At 44.2% G+C, this 20,334-nt stretch overlaps 1 protein-coding gene across 15 annotated transcripts in view; it reads left to right on the forward strand.

The window, feature by feature from the left end:
• SMARCC2 (SWI/SNF related, matrix associated, actin dependent regulator of chromatin subfamily c member 2) overlaps positions 1–19,128 on the forward strand; it is a 43,452-nt gene extending 24,324 nt beyond the window's left edge. For 2 of the 15 annotated variants that reach the window (XM_060253507.1, XM_060253512.1), the window contains 11 exons: positions 260–379; positions 461–523; positions 2,606–2,864; positions 4,081–4,404; positions 4,850–4,914; positions 5,349–5,478; positions 6,745–6,911; positions 7,558–7,692; positions 8,089–8,464; positions 15,251–15,625; positions 18,660–19,128. In XM_060253507.1, the coding sequence (XP_060109490.1) occupies positions 260–379; positions 461–523; positions 2,606–2,864; positions 4,081–4,404; positions 4,850–4,914; positions 5,349–5,478; positions 6,745–6,911; positions 7,558–7,692; positions 8,089–8,464; positions 15,251–15,625; positions 18,660–18,736 (2,091 nt within the window). In that variant the 3' untranslated portion in view covers positions 18,737–19,128. The remainder of the gene's footprint in view (positions 1–259; positions 380–460; positions 524–2,605; positions 2,865–4,080; positions 4,405–4,849; positions 4,915–5,348; positions 5,479–6,744; positions 6,912–7,557; positions 7,693–8,088; positions 8,465–15,250; positions 15,626–18,659) is intronic. The other 13 variants (XM_060253513.1, XM_060253517.1, XM_060253519.1 and 10 more) reach the window with 12 other exon arrangements.
• Positions 19,129–20,334: the final 1,206 nt, after the last annotated feature.

Consider the following 20,334-nt stretch of genomic DNA (forward strand, 5'->3'; position numbering starts at 1 on the left):
AAGGTTCATGTGCTCTAAGCAATGGCCTATGTTACTTCCTTAGATGTTTGTTCTCCTGTGTCCATTGAACATAGTGTAAGTTTAAGACTGTTTGACAGCATACTGTAGTCTTCGCTGTGAATTGGTCACAAATAAGAACAGGAGTTGGATGTATTTTCTCTGAAGCTCTTTGGCATCGAGGTAGCGCTCATGAGGTTTCAGGTGTGGGGCTTAGTTGTTAACACTCGATGGAGCTCATTCTCCCCCCCCCCTTTCACAGCAGACCACAGCTTCCCAGCAGATGTTGAACTTTCCTGATAAGAGTAAGGAGAAGCCCCCAGACATGCAAAACTTTGGACTGCGTACTGACATGTACACCAAGAAGAATGTTCCCTCTAAGGTAGTGGGCAAGCAGAAGGTGGATTTGCTCAGATGCTTACTCAGAACAGAGTGGGTTCTAATGTGTGGTTTTCTCCCGCAGAGCAAAGCTGCTGCCAGCGCTACTCGTGAGTGGACAGAGCAAGAGACACTGCTGCTGCTGGAGGTGAGCAGAACAAGAAGATTCCAATTAAATTATGAACTTGCCACTTGGCTTCCCATCATTGCTCATAACTATCCCATAATTGCTCATAACACTTCATAAAGGATTATCCCGCTCTGCTTCTAATTACTAAACTCTTGTATCTGTTTTTAGCAGTATTCCAGTAGGTAAAAACTAAAAAATGATGCAAAAAAAGGAGATTTTTGTTAGTTTGTTGATTGGTTGGTTCTCTGAAGCCCACATCAAAAAAGTTCTTTTTCAGACTGAGTTGTTTGCTGCTTTGTCTGAAATGGTATTTTTTCCAGCACTGTCCAGCAAGTTGGATGCCCTTCTCAGAAGTTTTCAGAGATACTAAAGTGACATGGGTTTCAGTGAGAAGGCTCTGATCGTTTGGAAATAATACTGATAATAAAGGACAACTAGAATAATTTCTCTTTTATTTTGGCTTGGATGCTGAGGCCATCATTTGTTGACGGTACCTTGTTTACTTTAACCATGGTTAGGCATTGCTTTATGTTATGTAAGTACCCAAACTGTGATGTGAAATCTTGGTTTGTGTTATCTGTGCTTCAGCATTACATCCTCATCCAGCAAATCAGGATAAAGTTGCATTTCTCATCTCTGCAAAGAAGCAGATTTTGCTGATGTTTCCCTACATGTGTCCTCTGGGGACGGGATTTAACTTTGTAAGCAAAACCATGGTTGAAATAGTAAACAGGTATGATAACAAACTGGTTAAACACCAGGTCTGTTTATTCAAAGGGTAGTTTATTCTAAGTGCTTTTTTTCTATTTTTTGCTTGGATCTGTTACCAGTTTCAGATACTTCAGGAAACTATTTTCTCTTATTCCTCCTGTTCATGCTACTCCAAACTTCATTTTTCCCTTGGTGGCTAAAATCTTGCCAGTTAAAATCAGATTAGATTGGAAAGGCTGATAGTTGTCATTTGGAACTTGAATACCTTTCCATGGGAGAAAGTAAACAAAAACAGGGAATTCTTCATGGGCACAGATACAGTGCTTAGACTTCCATACAGACTGTGAATTGAGACATTAAACAGTTAATTATACTGATAATATGTATCTCAAACTAAGGATGGTCAGACCTTCAGACCCTAAAAATGCAGTATTTAAATTCTGTTGATTTAAAAGCAACTGTAACCTTTGCTAGTGAATGCCAATGAAGACTTATACAAGAGCACTCCAGTGCAGGCTGAACTTTTGAGTCGTTTCATAGATGTACAATCGGCAGTGCTGCTGCTAGATGGATTAGGTTACACCAAGATTATTTCAATAAGCAGTTCAAATAATGATTTAATTCACTAAGGGAAAAGGGCCAATTTATATGGTGTTTTTTCATTGGTTGTCCAGATATTTCCTGGATTGAAGTGCACTCTGAATGGTTACTGTAACCATAACACACATGGATTAAAAACCTAATAGAGACTTAGTACAATATACATTTTAGACAATGATGATATATTGCTTATATTTTGATAACAGTGCTCATGTAAAACCTGCAGCTATAAATGGGTACTGGTTGGATTCAGCTCTGGAAGATGCTACTTCTGTCTAATGTTGATTTCTGTTTTAGTCTCCTTGGCCATTTACCTGTCCTACCCAGTTTCACCTTTCAAAAGTAATCTCAATCAGCTGCAAGGGCTGGTGATAATTAATGATCAGGTCACTGGGATGGAAGCTAAAGGTAAAGCATAGAACAGGAGTAAAAATGGATTAGTTGATGCTACCTGTAGTGACTTGTCTGGCACCTAGTAAATGCATGTACTGTATGATAACTTGATGGGGTTGTTTTCCGCAGTTCCTTCTGAGCACAAGCTCAATTTTAAGAGATCATATGCTTGTTTTAAATACAGGGTTCACTTTAAACCATGCTGCTTTTAAAAGAGAAATTATAGGTGAAACTTTTTTAAAAAATTAAAAATCTGATTGAAATATTGGCAAACTTTTTTAAAAAAAAGAACAACAGAAAATAACAATTATTTTCCAGCCTGGGTAGGCTGATTGTCTGCTTCTGATTCCTGTTCTTTAATGTATATGTCTAATCCATTTCTCTACTCATCTGTAGGCCTTGGAGATGTACAAGGATGACTGGAACAAGGTTTCTGAGCATGTTGGCAGCCGCACTCAGGACGAGTGCATCCTACACTTCCTGCGTCTCCCCATTGAAGACCCTTATCTGGAGGACTCAGAGGCCTCTCTTGGGCCCCTAGCCTACCAGCCCATCCCCTTCAGCCAGTCAGGCAATCCTGTCATGAGCACGGTGGCTTTCCTGGCTTCTGTTGTGGACCCTCGTGTGGCATCTGCAGCAGCCAAGTCAGCTCTAGGTAACTGACCTATCCTCAGCATAGCTGCACACGACGAACATCTCCCCCAATTAGCAAGTTCAGAAATGCAAGCAAAACACATTATGCAAATGAGGCCATTTATTCAATTTCCTAGACTATTGTTTTTTACATAATTTGGTGGGGTTGGTGAATTGCATTAGCAAGAAGTTTGGGGGTGGGGGGAAGGAAGGATATTGGGCATGGTTGGACTTGTAGAAGGAGGGTCACAGCATGGATTGCCCCACGGTTTACTGGAAATGCTGCCCATCCCCCCTCTGTATAGTGTGCTCCCCGCATTACCAAGCTTTTCTCTACAGCCATACAGACTAGGAAGTTGGAGTTATTTATAATGAAAGCTGAGGATCTCAGGATGCCGAATTCTGGGCCTGTATCCTGGGAACCAGTAAGGAGATTTTCTGCTGTCATGAATAATGCTTTTTTGCACAGACTGTAGCTCAAGTGGACTCCTACCTCCATTTTTATTTTGTTGTAGCTTCATTTGCACCATGTATCTTTATCAGATATGCTGTTGTCTGAAGCCCGACTAGCACACCTCAAGACCTTTGCTTCTTGCCCCCCCTCCCCAGACCCTGTTGCCTCCTGTAAAGAAAATAAGGCTGCCTAATGTGCTGGAGCTCAAACACTAATCTCCCAATACAAGTACACATTTCAGGGATCTTTGGTCAATCAGCAGTTCCTTGTAACATGTGCCTCTATGTGTTTGTGAGTAGTATATTAAAACAGTAATATATGAAGTAGCCACAGAACACAGTAGCAGAGCTGTGTGATTTTCACAAATTGTGAAAACTCTTAAATTGGAACTCTTACATTACAAGAATTGGCTAGGCTGTGAATTGGCGGGTGTTAGGAGTCTGAGAGCTAGCGCAGTTCCTTCCACTGGATGCTAGAGCAGATCCCTGGAGTGTTTGCTGAAGCAGATTCCTCCAGTGAAGTGAAAAATCCAGTTCCATTGGGGCTGTGTCTTAAGCGCTTCTCTGCCTATCCTGCAGCTGTTGCATCGTGTTCTGCAATTTTTTCCCCTTTCTCAGCTACTTTTTAGTAAGTAGGAGAGGTACAATCACATTTCTTGTTGGCCTGGCCCCAGCCCCTATACCATTCTGCCCTGTTCTACCTTTCTCCGATATCCACATTGCCCATATTGTTTCCCAGTTGTTGCTCTGAAGAGAGCCATTCAGTTTGACTGTATCTTCTGCAGAGGAATTCTCGAAGATGAAGGAAGAGGTGCCTACAGCCTTGGTTGAAGCTCACGTCCGCAAGGTGGAGGAAGCTGCCAAGGTGACAGGCAAGGCAGACCCGGCATTTGGGCTGGAGAGCAGCGGAATTGCAGGGACCACATCCGATGAGCTGGAGAGAATAGGTGAGGGGGGCGAGCGGGGCGCCTTCCGCGCTTCAACCCGTGAAGTGCCCTCGTTGGACCTCGCCCAGTGTGCGGTGGGGACTAAGAAGGGTGCCGAGACGCAAGAGACCAGAGCCGGCCTGGCTTCCGGCCTGGAGCTCACACTCAATCGCCTGGCACAGGGTAAGGGGTTTTCCATTATCACTCCATCTAACTCCCCTCCCCCACCCCCTTTGGACTGGGTCAGATAAAGGTTGGGATTTGTTGGTAATTCTCTTCTGCTTCAGGAATATAGTGGCTAGTTCAGGGAACTGGACAGTGTTCAACTTTAAACAGTGTTCCTCAGGGCACATCTGATTTCAAGCTGGAGTTGAGTCACCAGGGAACAGTGATTGGCATCTGGATCTTTTCACCCATAATGGGGAATGTTATTATTTGCAAAGTACTTGGAGACAGGATTCCATGTATTTCTGGATTCCTTGATTGCTTTCAGAGCATTCCTTCCCACTCCCATTCATTATTCCAACACCTCCCTCCAAAAAAAAAAAAGGTGTGGGTGGAACTCCTACTTACAGGCTCTAATATTGGCATCTTTTGTCCTGTCCTTTTTTCTCCACTGCTCACTCAGAAGAGAGCTGCACAGATGAGAGTCGGGCAGAACCACAGCCATCAGAAGAGAAGAAAGAGGTGAAGGTGCGGGAGGGCATGGCCTAGAACCTGATTATTATACATGGGGCAGAAATGAACCCTGGGGCACGATATAGAGAATGTTGTTGAGGAAGTGGTAAAATGAAGGCCAGCTTTTAGGAATCCCCTCCAATGTGATTGCAGAGCCAGAATACAGCTGGTCAAAGTCCCTAAAGAAAGGCACAGTGACAGCCATCTGGCCACGATCCCTTATCTCAAAGTCATTTAATATATAAAACTTCTGATGCAGTGTTTCAAGGTTTTCTGAGCAGCTGGAGGAATAAAACTCTGTTCTAGTTTTGAGACCTTTCTAACTGGTGTTTTTGTGCTGTGTACATAAGTTTCAAGCCATAACTGTTGGTCACAAACTGGGAAGGAATAGTAATATTTAGAATGGTGGTAGGCAGCTGTGTTGGTATCAAAGCCTTCTTTCATTGCAGGAGCCAAGAGAAGGATCCCTGGAAGAAGAAGTAAAAGAGAAACTTGGAGAGGGGCCTAGGAAAGAAGAAGATAAAAACAAAGAAGCTGATGGAGAGAAGGAAATGGACAAGAATGATGGGGACCCCCTGGGTGAGCAGCAGCTTCCAAGATATGCTAGGTTAGACTACAGTAGATCCTTGCAGACCCAACAAGATTTTTGGCATACGCTTTCGAGAGTGAAGGCATCCTTTGTCAGATAGGGTTCTGACTAAGAGAGCTTTGAGTCTTGAAAGATTACGCCCTGGATATCTTTTTGATCTCTAAGGTTCTACTGCAGACCAGCACAGCTGCCTTCTGAACCTGTCTTGCAGAATACGACAGGACATGTACCAGGGCTAGTGAAGTAGGCGCCCAGACTAACTTCAGAAACAGAGACCATATGTCATAAAGTCTCAGTAGTTATATTTTGACTTCAATTCTGTGCAGTTCAGTTCTGCTTCCTAGAGGACCAGGAAGTTCATATGGTGTGGGTGGGCTGGAAAACTAAGAGGTCTGTAATCATCACTGTGTCAGTTGCGTGGATGGGTGTGAAACCCTTTGGAACAGAGGCAGGTTGGCAAGTTGTCATACCATTTTGCTTTTGATAACAGCAGCAGTACTGAGAAGTACAGTCATGAACTTATTGCAGCCTTCCCTCTTAGTTGTCTTATTGGTGTCCATTCAGTTTCTGAAGCTTGTATCTAGCCAACAACTGCCATCACAATGTGTGTAGATTTTCCCCATGTTTCCCTTCCTCCACTAGTCCCTTTTCACTGTTTGAATGATGCCACCTTTAGCTGTGAGGCCCATATGGATGAAAAACCACACATTGTGGGGCGGGGGGGAGTGCAGTGATGAGGGGGAGCTGGGCAAAAACTCCTGCTCCTGTGATCATGAAGCTCTACTGGTGGGAGACAAAGGAGTAGTAATTTCACCCAATTCCCCCTCTTCATATGCACCACCAGTCTCCTGTGTTCTTTTCTTTTTCTCCATATGTGTCCTGTAACTCTAGGCATCTTCTTCCTGTAGCCCAGATATTAGTATTTAGAGGGATTGCCCAATCAGTCTGCATACCCATTGTATCAACTTGGTTACATATTTTATATTATTATATACTTCTTGTGTGTAAATCTACCATGATAAGTAATAATCCTGTGGCTCAAAAGGCACTGTATGGAGGGGGGGGGAACCCTTGCTGTTAGCTCCTTCTGTGGACAGTTGATTGGACATAGTCTGGAATCCATGATCACAGATGCAGTGAACAACTATTGTTCAAGTATTGATGTGCATCCTGCCCCATTCTATTTCACGCTGCTTTCAAGTAGTGGTTGCATATGTGCCATCCACAGTTCCTATAACCTTTTTTCTGCTCCCTAGCTGATGGAGAAAAGGAGAAAGAGCCCAAGGATGGCCAGGAAGAGGGACCCAAGGATCTTGCTGAGATTGAGGGTGAACGAAAGACCAAGGTGGAGAGGGACATTGGTGAAGGTAACCTCTCCACTGCAGCAGCTGCTGCTCTGGCTGCTGCAGCAGTAAAGGCAAAGGTGAGTAACCAGGAGAATGACTGGATGCTGTGGCCTTTGTAGGCCAGACTAATGTAAGGGCTGTAGTTTTGGATCAGTAGCACACAAGATTTTGTCCTAGAGAGGGGTGGGTGAGTGGGAACAGATTACAAAAGTTATGAAGCCTGATGAAAGAGAGCATGAGTTGAGAGTGTAAAAACCAAGCCTTGGCCACAAACTGGGTCACTCCAAGAAAACCATTCTATCACAGCCCCTCATCAGTCCTATGAAGATAGTACAGACCTGCCTTACAAACTTATCATAAGGGTTACTGAGGTAGAAGCTTTGGGAAGTCCTTTGTGTGCACCGTAGATTTAACATAAATTCTGTTTGTTTTTGCACATTTATTTAGTGGGGCTAAGTCACATTTCCCATGTATTCATGTACGCTCCTTCTTATGCCATAGTCATAAAAGACAGGCTGCCATCCTTAACCTAGACATGATGGCTTCAAGGCTTGGCTGTTGAAGGCATCTAAGGCTGTAGGTATTGATTGTGTCTTAGGATGATGTCCTTGCCCCAACTTCTCTGCCAGGAGATGTCGTTCTTTCAGTCTGTGTGGGATTCTGTAGGGCATGATGTTGCTAGAGTCTTGCTTCAGCCTCCTTTTCTTTCCCTCCCCCCTGCAGCACTTGGCCGCCGTGGAGGAGCGTAAAATCAAGTCCCTGGTGGCTTTGCTGGTGGAGACACAGATGAAGAAACTTGAGATCAAGTTGAGGCACTTTGAAGAGCTGGAGACCATCATGGATCGGGAGCGTGAGGCAGTAAGTGCAGACTTGTCCTCTCAAAGTTAGCTCTGTTTACCCAAATCTAATTTTCTGGGGAGTAGGAGAGGGGTGCTAGCTGGCTGATTGTCGTGAGAACCTTTGCTTAAATTTGAGGACCCCATGTTACCTTCATGGTGGTTAATTTTGCAGTCTGAGTCCCCTTACTCGTGGTCAGAAGATGGTCTAAAAGCACATCCTTCTGTTACGTTGCTGCAGTGAAGTAGATGGGGACCTGCTGATGCCTGGAGCAGAATCTGCCTGGGAACTCCGTGCTTATGTAATGTTCATGGGATAAGAATTTGGGAGAGAAAGGAAATGGGTCACCAAAGAAAAAATGTGTGAAGGGGTTTGGTGGAGTCTGGCATGTGTAACCCTTTGCCAACTTCTTTGTAGCTAGAGTACCAGAGACAGCAGCTCCTGGCTGACCGACAAGCCTTCCACATGGAACAGCTCAAGTATGCCGAGATGCGTGCTCGCCAGCAGCATTTCCAACAAATGCACCAGCAGCAGCAACAGCAGCAGCCACCTCCTCCTCTCCCCGCTGGCTCACAGCCCCTCCCATCCTCTGGGGCTCCCCTGGCACCAACCGCTCATTCCATGCCTGTCTCCCAGACACCTGTGCCAGCTGCCAGCTCCCTAGGCCAGCCCAGCAGCCTGACTCAGACAGAACAGATTGGGCAGCCAGTCACGGTTCAGCCACAGCCAGCAGCCGCTGGAGCACCACAGACAGGGCTCGGTCAAACTGGACAGCCTTCTGCAGGTTCTCATGGTAAGCAATTGATTGTTCATATGTCTCATTAAAGTGGGAATGAGAGACGGCCTACAGCTCAGTGACTTATTTATATGCCACTTTTCCTCATAGTTCCTTCAGCTTTGCTTAAAGTTGTTTACAATAAAAACAGATTAAAATGAACTGGAAGCAGTGAGGAAAAAACCCTCCTGAACCATACAGCTTCTGCCATCTCAACTAAAGGGCAAGTGAGACATCCCTGTGGTTGGCCGCATGATTATACGAATGCTTTAATCTTTGTCATCCCCATTTAAATTGTCTCAGGTAGCAGGACTGGTAGAGAAGTGCTGAGGCCTTGGTGAACTTCTGCCAATCAGAGTAGATAATACTGTGTCCTTCTGACTTGGACTGTGGTGGTGTCATATAGGATTTAGAACCGGGGAAATCCGGTAGAGCAAACTGTTTCCAGAGGCTGTAGAATTTACTTTGTTAAAGGCTTCCTAGAGGCTGGACTGGCATCACTGGGAATGCTTTTGAAATATAGAACAAGGCATTGCACTTAATTTCCTACTGGAATCTTTTAAACGGTGTGAAAATCAATAGGCTCACGTTTTCCTCCTCTCCATCATAAAATTTACCATTTCCAAATCACTTGCTATGATGAGAACAATTTGAGGAAGGCCATGGAAGGCCACCACTGAAGTATGCCAAGAATCTTTCCAGTGATCCAGTTGGAGATGTCTTACGCACTTGCAGTTCTTACCCCACTGACATCTTCTGTATGTTTCCTGGCAGCAGACAAACAAATCAAAAAGGTTTTTTTCCCCCTCTTTCAACTCCTCTGTGCCTCCAAAAGTGGGCAGTATCCCCAGCGGTATATTTAATTTTTTTATTCATTTACTTTTTAGTATTTATTCACTGTAACTGATTAAAAGAAACAATTAATAAAATTAAAACAAATGCAAACTTTAGATACTACCATCCTAGTCAGTGGTCTATAAATGTTTACTGCTGCTATTTTTTGGCTTCTCTAACATGGTTGGAATCAGGAAGGGACCAGGGTTCACTAGCAAACGAGTAAGAATCCTCTAACGGTCCAGGGGTGGCCAATGGTAGCTCTCCAGATGTTTTTTGCCTACAACTCCCATTGGCCATGCTGGCTGGGGCTGATGGGAGTTGTAGGCAAAAAAACATCTGGAGAGCTACCGTTGGCCACCCCTGCGAGTCTAACCTATAATAGTGATGGTTTTAGTGCTGGCACAAACTGGTTAGATTACTCTACTGAGCAAGAGGCTTAGATCAAAAGGATGTTGATTAAAGATGGAGCAGGTCAGTCTGCTCTGGGGGCCTTTTTTGGGCTGTCTGCAAAACAGGACCAGTGTTGGCCTACCCACCCTGCAGGAGGTCATGGTGGGTTAATATGAAATGCTCATTCATACAGTACTGTACAAATGTTGGAAATTCCTTCTGCTCCTGCTTTATTTCAAGTGGCATTTGTGTGGGAAGGGCCCACACCATTTGCTTAATACGATATTTACTGGAGCTGCACAGCTGCAGACCAAAGGGAAGCATCTCTCGCTCCTGCAGCAAGGTACAACCTGGGCCAGAGCTGGCTTTAGTTTATTAAGGTTTCTCATCGTTCTTCTGTGCAGTACAGCATTGGGATTGTGTGTGCACAAGCCTGCCCCTCACAACATTTTTAAAGCTTATTCTTTTAGTCTAGCAACAGAGCCGAGGGCACCCCTCTGTCCAGAGCATTCAGGTAGGCGGAAGCCTTTTTCCTGCTCAAACGGTCACATGCTCTGGAGGAGGTGCTTCTTTTCCCTCAGCTCTAACTACACTGCTGCTTAGTGAAAATCGATCTTTCTACTGATTTGAGTTTTCTCTAACTGCTTGGCTTTTATTATCTTCAAGACCTCAAGTATGTCTGAAAAGGCTTTATTTATTGTTGTGCAGGATGACAATTACTCACACTGACCAGCATGCCTTATGCTTAGTTTGTTTGGGTAAGGAGCATAATGTAGCAGCCTACATGATCTGCCAACAATTCACCCCTAAACCCTATAATGATCATGCGGCCTGGCTCAGGGCAGCTCAATGGGAGGAGGCACTTTATGTCCCAGTAGCCAAGCTGATCTATCTACATTTATCCATTCTACAGTCACTCTAAGCTGCTGTAATTCATTCTATGCAGGGCTGCCCTTGAACTTCCTCCAGAAACTTCAATCGGTCCAGAATGCAGCCACACAGGTCCTTACAGGGGACCCCCTTGAGAGTGCACATATGACCTATGCTCTACCAGCTGCACTGGCTCCAGATTGAATAGCAAATCAGGTTCAAGGTTTTGGTACTTACCTTCAAAGCCCTAGATGGTCTGGGACCATTGAATCTGCAGGACCACCCCTCCCTGTATACCCCTCAGAGAGCATTAAGCTCAACTGGTACCAACTTGCTGTTAGTCTCTGGTCCCAAAATGATCTGGCCATCCTTGACCATGGCTAGGGCCTTCTTGGCCCTGGCCCCAGCCTGGTGGAACTCTCTTCCCAGAGATATCTAGGCCCTGCAGGATTTAGCTCAATTCTACAAGGCCTGTAAGACTGAGATGCTCTGCTAAGCGTATGGTTGAGGACAGCGCCAGTTAGAATAGTGGCCTCTTGGGTTTTTCTCCCCCCCATTCTTGTCTATTAAGACTCTTCCCTATGGGTAGAATATGGATTGTATGCCAGACACTCTTAACTAATGGTGAAATAGATATGTTGCACCATCCAGTAGTAGAGCAAACTGAAATAATACTGAAGTTAACATGTATTTGATTATGTATTGCTGTGTATCTGTGTTGTACACCTCCCTGAGTCCTGCTTGCAAGAAATGGAATGGGATAGAAATCAGCTAAACCTGCCTGGGCAGAATGTGGATCCCTTTGGGTTCAAGGTCAGTTCCACACTCAGGTGGTCTATCCTGTCCACCCTCCTTTGTCTCAGTTCTTTGTTCTGAGGTTGGACCCAGTCCAAAGGAGGTAAAGATCACCAGAACCAGCGTCTGCTAGATAGCCATCTGAGCCTCTGCTGAAGAAGCAGAAGACCAGGTCTAATCATAAAGATTGGCACCTGAGTATTCCCTCAGAAATGTTGAAACACTCAGAACCAACTCTCCAGTTAAAAGCTGAGAAACTCCCACCCTTATGTACATTGTCACTTCAGTCCAGGTCGACTATTTCTTCTCTTTCGGAGGGTGAATTTTGCTGAGCAACTGGACCCTTTGGATAACCCACCTCCAGTGGTGTTGGCAAAGCCAACACCACTGCCTGGCTGGCTCCTTGCCCTTCCATCAGTTCCATGGCAGTATCAGGCCATTATGAGGGCCTGCCAGCTCTTCTCGTGGAAGAAGCTGATGACTTACCTGGACCAGTTGTCTGAGAAGAAGCTGTCCCTGGCTAAAGTAATCCATGGCTGAGCTCTGATATTGTCCAAGTAGCAGATTAATGCCAGAAGACACTTGTCTGATGCATCTGCTTGGGCTATGACATCTGCGATAGTGTTGAGAAGATGTTTCTGTCTTCACTCCAGTGCACTCCTGCCTGAAACCAGGTCCAGGGAGAAGGACCTCCCCTTTGAGAATATATCACTGTTCTCAGTTAAAACTGATGACTTTCTGTCCCAGATTAAGAAAAACAAACTGCCAGCTCTTTTGGCATTACCCAGGGCACTGCTCCTTCTTTCAAGCTATGTTACTATAGATATCAGCCTTACTGGAGCTGCCAACACCCTTTTCATCAGCAGCCTCAACAGTATCCTCTGCAGAGGTCTTTTTCCTATTCAGTATATCAACAAGGCAAAAATCATACCACTTTAAGTTCAGGTTACAGCATCAGGCCCTGCCAAGGATGTTTCACAGGGCCAGAAGCCCTTCTGACTATCATGGCTGCCAATCCAGTCCTCCCCTTCTAATTTTCTAGATAGGTTAACTTATTTTCTGCTGAAATGACATTTGTGGACTACCAACTGGAGTACGCTGACTTGCCCTCATTGGAGATAGCTGCTTCTTCCTTGGATAGCATTTTTCCAAAGTTGGACCATGAAGTTTAGTCCTTGTTGGACAAGGGCACTGTCAAAAGAGTTTTGTCTCCTGTTAATTCTCTTGGGTTTTACTCAAAGATCATTCTACTTGACAAGCAGATGGGGGGGTGTCTGGACGTATTTTAGACCAAAGAGGTCTAAATAGTTTCCTCAACAATAAGAAATTTCATATGGTTTCCTTGTTGTTCTACAGTTTCTCAAATAATTGACTTGCTGTTGCAGGTCTGCAGGATGCATACTTCCAGGGCTTTTTTGTAGAAAAAGCCCAGCAGGAACTCATTTGCATATTAGGCCACACCCTCTGACATCACCATTGGTTACAGTCACCACAGATGCTTTCCTAGAGAGTTGAGGTGCACCCTGTGGTGACATTAAGGTGCATGACACCTGGCTCTATAGGGAAAGGGGTTTGCATATCAGTCTCTTAGAACTGAGAGCAATGCTCTTTGCCCTTAATTCCTTTGCAGCTATTGTCCAGTTACAAACCAACAGCACAACTGCAATGTTTTATTTAAACAAGCAAGGTGGTACCATGTTCCTTCCCCTTTGTGCAGGGGCATCCACCATTTGAGAATGGGCTGTACAACATCAAGTGTCTTTACAAAGTGGGGTCTTCACAAAGTGGGGTCAGACAGTTTCAGGGTGGATTTTCTGAGTAGGATGAATTGGCTCACTCATGAGTGGTCAATTGATTTGGATTACATTGCCTCTATTTTTATAGAGTGAGGTTTCCCAACAGTGGACCTTTTGGCTACAAGCCTCAATTTGAAGGTGCCACTATTTTGTTCCAAAGCTGTCAATGACACCTGGTCCTAGGGGATGCATTCCAGATACCTTGAGTGGGCATGCTACAGTTTCTTTGTTGTTGTTCCTTCTGCAGGCATTAATGAGCAAAAGATGGCCTTGAGGCTTAGTGTGCATCTCCTATCAAAGTTAATGTCCTGGTCAATCCTGCCAGCAGCATATGCTTGTCTCAGAGATTAAGCTGTGCATCTCTAAGTATACATGGGCATGACAGCAGATGTCTTTTTTGGGCTGTCTGCAAAACAGGACCAGTGTTAGCCTACCCACCCTGCAGGGGGTCATGAGATTAAGCTGTGCATGTCTAAGTACACATGGGCATGACAGCAGAACTGCAAATGCTCATTAAATCAGTTATGGTTCCTTTGGTTGTTCCCACTATTTTCGTTATGGACTTCGAAGACAACTACAGCATCTGCATGGATTATTATGAGTGTCTTTTTTTGCAATTAAGTGTTTATATTGGTCTCTGCTTTAATTGGCTTTAAGTTTATATTATGCTAGTGATGGTTCTTTACATCCTCTGGTTATTTATATTTAAAGGTTCCACCTAGGGCAGAACATTTTGCTCCTTGTGTTTTTTCCCAGGCCGTCATCTGTGGCCAAAAGAGCCTTGCACATCTTAGATTAAAAATGGTTTTGAAAATAATAAACCAATTTCAAAAGACTTTGTAACTCTTTGTTTTGCGGGTCCCTCTAAAGAGAAACCTGCTTCATCACAGATGTTGAGATGAATGATCTCTGCCATCAGAGTATGTTCCAGCCAAGCAGGTCTTCGTTGCCCTCTCCAGATCAGGGCACATTCTAGAAGAACACAGGCTGTTTAGGTTGCTTTCTTACAAGGCATCCCACTGACAGAGATCTGCAAAGTTGTAATTGGTCGTTCACAGACACCTTCATGAAGTGCTGTTCTGTGGACATCAAAGCAAAAAGGGAAACTTCAGTGAGGATAGGGGTTTTTTATTCTCTCTCTCAATGAGAGACTTACCCCACCTCCTGGTAAATCAGCTTGCTTGTTACTCTCAGTGTGGGACTGCGCAAAAGAACAGTGATGAAAACAGTGTTGCACTTAACTCCAACTGTTGTTCATCAAGCTTCTTCTGTGCAGGTACACATTCCCTCTCTCGTATGCTACGGTGAGCTCTCATTTGAATACTCATAGAGACTCATCATGGTGGTTCAGGAGAACTGAAGGGAAGGAAGCATTTCTCCCAGAGTATGTGACTGTTTGAGCAGGAAAATGGCCACCAGAATGCTCCAGACAGGAGGGGTTCCCTGCTCTGTTGCTAGGCTGAAAGAATAAGCTTTTAAAATCTTCCAGTCCCAATGTGTGCCTGCGCAGAAGGCACTCGATGAACAACAGTTACAGGTAAGAGCAACACTGTTTTCTCATAGAGCTGGGAAATGTATTTTGTGGGGAAATTTTCAGATTTTTAAGGGGAACTCTCCTTCCTGTTCTAGAAAGAAAACATTCCAGTAGATGTTAGGATGGCACCTTTACATGTATGAAAGTATCAGCCTCTTGCAGGAGGAGAGAATCACAGATTTGTGTTATTTATAGTTCACTTTTCTCACTGAGATTCAAAGTGGATTAGATAATATAAATCCATGTAATTGATAGGCGAATGCATCTAATAAGCAGTGTAATAGGACTTGGAATTGTAGGATTAGGATGCAGAGCCGTGATCTGAACAAAGCATATGTTTTTAAAGTGACATGTTGAATGATTCAGAACATGGTATTATATCAGTAAAAACATAGTACGTTTACCTGTGGAGTGGAGAGGGTGAGAAGCCTTGGCACCTCTGACAAGGTGAAGTGTGGTGTGTTTCTCTGATTGCATGTGCTAGGATTTTCATAGAAGCTAAGCAATCAGTTTAAGCCTTTGCTTGCCTATATAACTGTCACGCTCAATTAGCTCTTTCTCTCCATCTCTCTTTCTCTGAAGCCCAGCCTCCGTTCCCTAGCCAGCAGCCATCGTCCCAGATTCTCCCCGGGGCAGTCCCAGCAACCGTTCACCCTGCCATGGCTGGTAATATCCCCTCTGCTTTTGGAATGCATTTTGGAATGCCTGCCTCCATCCCATTTAGCATGGCTAGTAACGTAACAGACTCCATCGGCATTAACTTCCCTGCTAACATGCCCATCCATCCAGTGCATGGTAACCTTGCGTGCAGCATGGCTAATCCGCCCGTCATCAACGTCTCTAGCACCCTGCACCCTACTGCCGCCCCGCCGCCTCTTGGTTCCGCAGCTGCCCAGAGCCCAGCTATCGTGGCAGCAATGCAGGGCAGCCTCCTTCCAAATGCTGGTCTTTCATCAGGTGAGAATTGGCCCAGAGGTGAGGGCGGGGTGGCAGTGGGAGGAGGGAGACATCGTTTTGCATTAGAAAGTTAAGGATGCTATTATATGACATCACTGGTCTTGAGGTGCCTTCATACCACACTGCAGTGGCTTCCCTATCCATTTTCTCATGGCAAAGTAAACACATCACACTAAGGAAGCGATGGTGTTCAAGGACTGTTTTTGGCACAGAATGCTTTGTGTGTAGCAGTCTGGTTGCTTTGTTGTACACTCAAGTGAAAAGCCAGACAAAATTAAGCAAACCTGTTCTATACCCAATTAGGTTCTGATTTGATAAAGTAAACAAGCATGTCCAGCCGATGATTAGCATGCATACATCTACTTTGGGAATGTTCCATAAAGAAAAAGCAGGAATAACTTATTGGAAAGAGAAGGGGAAATCATTATATTTTACCATGAGCCTACATTGTTTTCTTATTTAAAAATACTCTGGATTAAAGGAGGAGATTGAATGCTACAGCTCTGGTCCACTAATGGCAGAGCCTCATGTGTATGAAAAGGCCTGTTCCAATGGCATGTGGTGCTGTGTCCTGGAGAAGGCTCTGCTGTTAGTGGAGCATAGCTGTGGGATCCAGCCCATAGTCTGCAGTTCACTTTTAGTAGCAGAATAAGATCTAGGCATGGATTACTGTTCCCATTCCTGCAACTCATGTGGATGCACATTAGACAAAGCTGGGTAAATACATTTAATGTGTATGCTTTGTTCTATCAGTAAAATTTGAAAGCTCTTCCCCCCACCCCCTTGAAGCTTGCTTATGCTGAATCAGACCCTTGATCTCATCAGTGTCAGTATTGTCTACTCAGACTGACAGTGGCCCTCCAGGTTCTTAAGCAGAGGTCTTTCACACCACCCATTAATACTACCAGATCCTTTCAACTGGAGAAGCTGGGGATTGCCCCTGAGATCTTTGTGCCAAGCAGTTGCTCCATCATTGAGCCGCAGCCCCTTCTCACCCTGTTACCTTCATTATGCAAACCAGAAGCTCTACCACTCCGCTGGAGCTCTTTCCCTCCCTCATCGCTGCCCCCCCTCCAATCCCCTAGCCACCATATCCCTTCCCCTCCTCTTAACCCCACAGTTCAGGCCCATTGGATGAGCCCATTGGACTGCCAGCAAGCGAGCTGCCTGGCAAAATCTCAGCAGGGACCCACCCTCACATCCCAGTGCTGCCCAGCAGAGGCTGGCTCTGCTGACTGGAAGGTGCTACAAGTCCCTCCCAGTTCCTCCAGGTTGGAGAGGCGGCTGTGGCATCTCCTCTGCTCACCCTCCCAGCCCAAGGGATCTCCAGGTATGGTTCAGAGACAGGCTGTACCTACCCACCTCAAAACCCCCCAAGGTCCCCTCAGGAGCCCAGATCTACCATCCTCCAGGGCAACTCTCATTCACAGGAAGTTTGAAAGACAAAAATCTCTGGGATTTTTTGGGAATTAGTGCTCTCCTAGTGGTGAGTATTTTGAAGATATTTACACTCCCCAGATCTACAGTGTATTTTTATTTTGAAAGTCAGAAGCTCAACTGAATTCATTTTGTGTGATTAGCACTAAAATTTCGTAAAGCAGAAGAATGCCTATAAACGTTTTCTCATTTTGCAACACATTTAGTTAGGGAGAAATCATTTAAAACATATGATTACATAGGATTGTTTCTTTGTGCATTTCAGGAATATCTACACAGAACTGGAAGTTAGACTTCCACATTTTCAAATTCTGTGTTCTTTTTGCCAGAACCTAAGCAAATTGAAAAATGTTAGATTGCTAACAAGAGGGTAAAAATAAAGAAAGAAATAATAGAGAGAGAGAGATGGGTCTTTACAAGTCTGTCCTGGTTTTGATCTTCTCCTGAGAAACTGCCTACATGTTTTCAGTGTCAGGGACGTCCATTGTTGCTTATGAAGCTCTTAAGGCACCTTGTACTATGATGTCATTTAATCATAATTAATAAAAATTTCTTCATTACCATCTTTCCAACCCCCACCAAGGGTGAGAAAGTTCTCTTTTTTAAAAAGTGAAATTCTGATATTTGAAGTGCAATTGCAGCTTTTTATAGTCATAAATATCTGGCTTATTTGGGTTTACGAAAATACTTGTCATCAAAGATTCAGGATTTTTTCCCCCTTCCAAAGCATGATGGGACAACCTATGGAAACTGGAATTTTGCACAGCTTGAAAAATATGTCCTATGTATAGTGTTTTTAGCATAGCTTGGATTTTTTAATTTGCTTCTGCTAGAGCCTAATTTACTTTTGCTAGACCCATAGATACTGTGTTTGAATCTTGCATCTTCTTAACCTTCCCTTAGTATTCTATTTTAAACAGTTTGAGCTAGTCAGTTAAAATTTTAGATTGTAGGGTCTCAGACAGAGCATCGCTACATTTTTAATACTTTCATGGGTTCTTAACTCAGCTGAAGGGTGGTTCTGGATAATGAGTGACAAAACTAAAAACTCAACATTTCTGCTGTAGGAAGGGCAAACGGGGCTGTTTCATGAGTAGAGTGGCAAATCCCTTTCTTAACAAACAACAGAAACAAAAAAGTAGCAAAAAGCAGCTTGGTATGGTGTTAGCCTACTGACCTCTCTCTTTCAGGATCTGACTGAGACTGGGTAGTGCTTTTAAAGATTGTATTTTAGGTTAACAAGTTGGGAGAAAATGCTTCCCAGTTGGGAAACAGATCTAACCCTGTTCTAAAAAGGATATTTGATGGTGTGAAAATGTGGCCAGACAGGACAGCCTGTAGCAAATGAGACAGGGAATCCTGCTGTTTTGTCTTTCTTTACAAAGAGCACTGAAGTTCAGATTTAATTATGTTAGGGAGTTCTGTTTTCTCACAGATGAGACCAGAAACTTCACTGTCAAAATGTCTGGGGTTTTTTTTTTTAACATGCAAAGGAAAAAAGGCTGAGGTCCTTCTTGCTATCTGCTAGCCATTCACCCTTCGTGTATTATTCTAACCTGTGGTAATGTGCCATCTCTCTTCTCCACCCCCACCCCAGATCAAGGACCGTCGCTGCAGCCAGACCCGATCGCTCCCAGCCCCAGCACTGCCACACCAGTGCCATCCACACAGTGAAGCTATGAGCTGCTCTTCTTCCGGAAGCCTCCTTGACCAGCTGTCACCAGGTGGAAGGACAGAACCCCCAAATCGTGTTTAACATGGATTCTGGTTGGTTGGGTTTTAAAAACAATGCTCCAAGGAGGAAAAGAATCTGCCTCTGTTGACATCCCTTCCCCTGTGTGTCTCTGTCCCAGCTGTTGTCTCCAGTGCTTATTTTGTATCCGGTTGTACTAAGACTTTTTATTTAAAGGTGTTTCTAATTGGTGAGGGGGGAGGGACTCAATCTCCAAACAGCCAATGCTATTTATAGAGGGCTTTGATTTTAAACCTGGTTGAAAAGGGAGTTTAACTCCCCCTATATGTGTCTGTCTTGCTTTTTTTAAAAACAATTAAAAAATTACAATAAACATTTCTCTTCTCCCAAATGGGAAACTGTAGTGTGGGTGGGGGGTGAAGACAACTTCTTCAAGGGACTTCCAATCTAACATGCTGGAGCTTATACCCAGGAGTATTTATAGGTGCCTTTTCCTCTAGATATCAACTTTTTATTATGACTAGGAACTATAGCAGCCATGGTTTATATGAGATGCTGGCTGGCTTCACATGAATGAATTGGAAGTAGTGGCTGTGTTGCTGTTTTCAGGGAAGCTTGGTTGTCCTTACTGAGTGTCTCTCCCCCTCCCAAGTCACTTCAGAATTTTACAGTCCAGTGCTCCAGCTCAGTTACAATTGGTAAGTAGTTGAATCTGAAATCCTTTCTTCTTCCTGTCCTTTCTCTGAAAACCACTCAGTCCCACCTCACTTCAGACACACATGTAACAGTGTAGTTGCCTTTATTTGGTGCCATTACTTCTGTGCCAGGCATTCTTCCATATTAGGCTCCTAGTAGATGCCTGTGGGGCGGTGGGGGGGGGGCTGCCTTCCTTTGTTTGTGAAAGCAAGGAAGCAGAGTTTGGCAGGGGCATGAAGGTTTTTTTAAAAGCTGAATTCCTCCCATGTATTCTTGCTCAACTAAACAGTCCATGAAATAAGCTGGTAAAGTCACAAATGTTTCCAAGAATGGTTATCAGGGCTTTGGGATCACTCCTAACACACACACACAGGGAAGATCAGGTACAGTTCAAAGGGTGTGAAGTTTTCTCCAGAAATTGAAATTAACTTTTCCCTCTACAGTTCTGAAGTACGTTCCCATTTCCTACTGATAGGAGATGATAGGCTGGAGGCCGTCTTGACATCGCAAGTTCAACAATGAACTTTTGTCTCAGAAAAGGCAAATAAACTAATTTCTCACCAAAACTGTTTGCTGGCCATTTCAGTCACAGGATCCTATCAAGATGAGTTTCTGGTCCCTTTGAAACTCTGTTAATAAGATACTGTAAACTGAAACCACAAAGATCTAACATGTAGGGATTATTAGTTAAATTACCATTTTTTATGGCCAGAATTCCAATGTAGAGACATTTCAGGACCACAGTGAAGGTGGCTGGGTGGTAGTAAGTAGCATTTATTTATTGGGGGAGGGGGGGTGTTATTTTATCACTCTGAGCTATGGCCTACAAGACACAGCAGCAGAGCACTCATAGCAAGACTTCGTTTTTGCATGTTGTTGTGCC

Source organism: Heteronotia binoei, chromosome 13 (genome assembly GCF_032191835.1).
Source record: "Heteronotia binoei isolate CCM8104 ecotype False Entrance Well chromosome 13, APGP_CSIRO_Hbin_v1, whole genome shotgun sequence".
Lineage (NCBI taxonomy): Eukaryota > Metazoa > Chordata > Lepidosauria > Squamata > Gekkonidae > Heteronotia > Heteronotia binoei.